Source organism: Acanthisitta chloris, unplaced genomic scaffold (genome assembly GCF_000695815.1).
Source record: "Acanthisitta chloris isolate BGI_N310 unplaced genomic scaffold, ASM69581v1 scaffold9577, whole genome shotgun sequence".
Lineage (NCBI taxonomy): Eukaryota > Metazoa > Chordata > Aves > Passeriformes > Acanthisittidae > Acanthisitta > Acanthisitta chloris.
Window position 1 is genome coordinate 43,491 of NW_008680917.1, and position 3,608 is coordinate 47,098.

Consider the following 3,608-nt stretch of genomic DNA (forward strand, 5'->3'; position numbering starts at 1 on the left):
AATTGTGTGTGATCTCCAAGATTTGTATAACAACCTGATGTTTTACATATCTAGCCTCAAGCTGATGGTCTTTCTTTTTTTCTCCCTATCAACTGCAGAAAAACCTTCATCCCTTTCTGAAGTATTGTTTTCTTGCCTTCCTTTCAGATACCCTGCTCATTCACAAGACCTTTGTTTTTTAACTGTGCCCTCCTGGTTTGAAGTCCACCCTAGCTACATTATTATTCTCCTGCCATGTGCTTCTCTGAATTTTTAAAACAGTCTGTTCCCTTCTGTGTTCAGTGGGCAAGAAGATGATGTGATAATAACAGGGGAGGAGGGACAGGTCTGGAAGATGAATTGTGCAACATGAGAGAACCAATCTCTCTCATTTGCTGAATCTCTAACACAGAACTGGCCAGGGCACTAGAAATTGGTATGTGTGATAGCAAGTTCAGCTCTCAGTGTTACTTCTTTAAAGAAATCTTCCCTTGGGAATCTCATTACTTAGTAAGAGACTTTTTATTGCTTCTAAAATTCTTACTCCGTTTTAAAAAAGCCCTCAGAATTACTTGTTTCTCTGAAACACTATGTAGATGCTGAAGTAATGCAACACAGTGTCACAGTGCTTTTGCTCAGAGTTCTGGAACACCCTTCAGAGGCATAAAAATCAACTTTTCCCACCTAGCAATCTGACAGTCCAGTCATGCACGTGCAGTACCTGGTTTATTGTATACAGAATCTCCTCTCTACTTTAGATATCAGGGAGATAATCAGTAATCTTAGTTGGCCTCAGTTTCTTTGGTTAGAAGAAAATTCTCCTGGTTATTCACAGAGAAATCTATGTAGGATTTTTTAGGAGTGGGAAATGGTTGAAATGGATCCATTGTGCTATGGGGAGAAGCTTTTTCTTGGTGTTGAGTTCTAATCCAGTAAACGGCGTTGTGGTTTTTCTGCAGTGTGGATAGCTGAACTGTTAAATCATCATCTGGGTGTAAACTGTTAAAGCTTGTTCTCTAAAATTTAGATCAAACTGAATATGATTTTTTTTTGTTTTGCATTATCCATTATAATTTTAACCTTTCTGTAGAATCTTGGCTGAAACTATATGTTCTAGTGATGTGTTATCACTAAGAACTTTAGAAGATCATTTTCCCTGGGATTTGTGTCTTCTGTCATATTGAAGTTGATAGGAATTACTGGAAGGGGGAAGTTGCTTTCCACTTGTATCACCAAGTTGCACCAAGTGATGACACAAGTATTGCCAAAGGAATCCACTCACTGTTAGGTTTAATATGTTCTAGAGGTCAAATCTAATTAAATGCAAGTAGCAGGTAGTTAATGGTGATAGGAGAGCAAAGTTGATTATATTATATTATATTACATTCTATTCTATATATTATATTATATTATAGGCTATTTTACCTTTTTTATATTTTATTTTTACTTTCTTGCTTAAATAATGTCTGTACTGCACAGTGTAGCCAATACCCAAGATAACTGCTAATGTTTTACTCAAATATTGGGTTTAATCTTTCTGCAGGGAATTTACCTTGCTCTGAAGGGTAAGTTGTCCTGGAAAGCAGCATTAGCTGACCTCCACTAAGATTCTGCAGCAGAATCTGGGCTGCTTCTGATATTTGAGCTAACTTTCTTTATAGCTAGCTCAGGTGATTCTTACCTGAATAACAGGGCAAATACAGTAGGCAAAGGTTTGGGGCTGGGAAGGGCAGATCTTGTTGTGTATTCAGTTATTTTCAGAAGTACATTTGGCATTTGAGAGTTAAACTTTCAGTTGATTTCCATGTCACTTAAATAATTAATTTATTAAGTGAACAATGAAAAAGGTTCTACAAATGACAATTGTATGTGGTGTGAAGGAGTAATACAAAGGAGAAGTGAATGGGTGGGTAAGCAGCATATAGGGAAGAACAGAACTAAAGGGAACGGAAGGGGATTTGCTGAGTTTTAAAACTTACCCTAGAATAATGGATTAATCTCTACATGGAACAATTACAGTTGTGTATTGATGTGTATTATACTCTCCCTAGCTTAATAGGCTGTCCAATGTCATGTTTATATTCTGAACATATAAATTGAGTGTTCTGTTTTTATCTTAAATTTTTTGTTTAGTTACTTCACGAAAGCCAAGGGATGATGAAAAGGACGGGCAAGCATACAGATTTGTGTCACGAGCTGAAATGGAGACGGATATTAAAGCTGGCAGATATTTAGAGCATGGAGAATATGAAGGAAATCTTTATGGCACCAAAATTGATTCCATCCTTGAAGTTGTTCAGACAGGAAGGACCTGCATCTTGGACGTAAATCCACAGGTATGTCATTTATAATGTTACACAGCAAGTGTAGGAGTATAATGTTGAAGAGGTGAAGAAGTATGACTTGAAATTTGAAGGCTTCTTATCTGGTTTCAAGATTACAATATCAACTGGATTCTTGCGTTTGTGGCACTTCATTGGAATGAGTTAGAAAGATGGAAAAAACCCAGCTTAGATTCTGCATGAAAGAGGAATCTTGCAGAGGAGTAAATAATCTTTTTAGCCAAGGAAAGAATGATGTTGAGCACCTCAAAAGGCCGTGTAAGAGTTTCTAAAATAGAAGTAAGAATCTTCGCTTATGTGTTCCTGCCCATTGTAACAGGTTTGTTTTGCAGTGCCCCTTAAGTAATGGGAACATATGAGTCATTCTCAAACTGGGTCTTGTTTTTCCTTTTTGTTTGTTTCTAGGCCCTGAAAATACTGAGGACTTCAGAATTCATGCCCTATGTGGTGTTCATTGCTGCTCCAGAGTTGGAGACTTTGCGGGCTATGCACAAGGCTGTGGTGGATGCTGGAATTACAACCAAACTTCTCACTGTAAGCAGATTATTTCTTACTTAGTTTGCTTTGAACAGGTTGTTCTTGGATTTTTTAAATTTTTCTTACCTCTCATTTTAGATGGAATTTGTTCTGAAATTAATGTCTATAAGAAAAGTTAGGTGAGGCTTTTACTGATTACTTAGTAGAAGTTAATCAAATACTATATATTAGGAAGATTGCTTCTTTCTTAAAAATAGACCTCTTACAGAGAGGTGTTGATTACAAAAATTACTTGTAATGTGTTCTTTGGAAAGTGTCATCTTTGATTATTTGCAGCAAATGGTAGATATTTTATGGTGGGAATTGCTCTTTTAGGCAGATATCTTTCCTTCACTTTCCCCATCATTCCCCCCAGAAGCTTTTGTTCAGGTTTGTCTCATAATAGATGTGTGCTTTAAAAATGGAATCTGTAATCCTTAGGGAAGATAGTGCAGCTTGTGTAAAAACAAAAAAAAACCCAGCCAAACAGCACATGCTGCACTGAGAATGGCTGAGCACTGCCAGGCTAGAAAATATTAAACAGCTTCTTTTCCGCTGAAGTTCCTTGGACTTGCCATGTAAAGTGAAATGGCACATTTTATTCATTAGATCTTCTCTCCCTTTCTGAGACACAGTGTGTAGCAGAGGGAAATGAGACATGCTTTCTCCAGCACAGCAAATTATAGGTATTCTGTGTGGGCATGAACTTTCCCAGCTGCAGGAGCAAAGCAAAAAAAGCCACATTGAGCAGTAAAGAAAACTATCCTCAAT

General features: G+C 37.2%; 1 protein-coding gene across 2 annotated transcripts in view; it reads left to right on the plus strand.

Annotated features, from left to right (window-relative positions):
- The window catches only part of MPP6 (membrane protein, palmitoylated 6 (MAGUK p55 subfamily member 6)), a 24,920-nt gene that overhangs the window by 18,789 nt on the left and 2,523 nt on the right, over nucleotides 1–3,608 (plus strand). For both annotated transcript variants that reach the window (XM_009077895.1, XM_009077896.1), the window contains exons 9-10: nucleotides 2,113–2,315; nucleotides 2,727–2,855. In XM_009077895.1, the coding sequence (XP_009076143.1) occupies nucleotides 2,113–2,315; nucleotides 2,727–2,855 (332 nt within the window). The remainder of the gene's footprint in view (nucleotides 1–2,112; nucleotides 2,316–2,726; nucleotides 2,856–3,608) is intronic.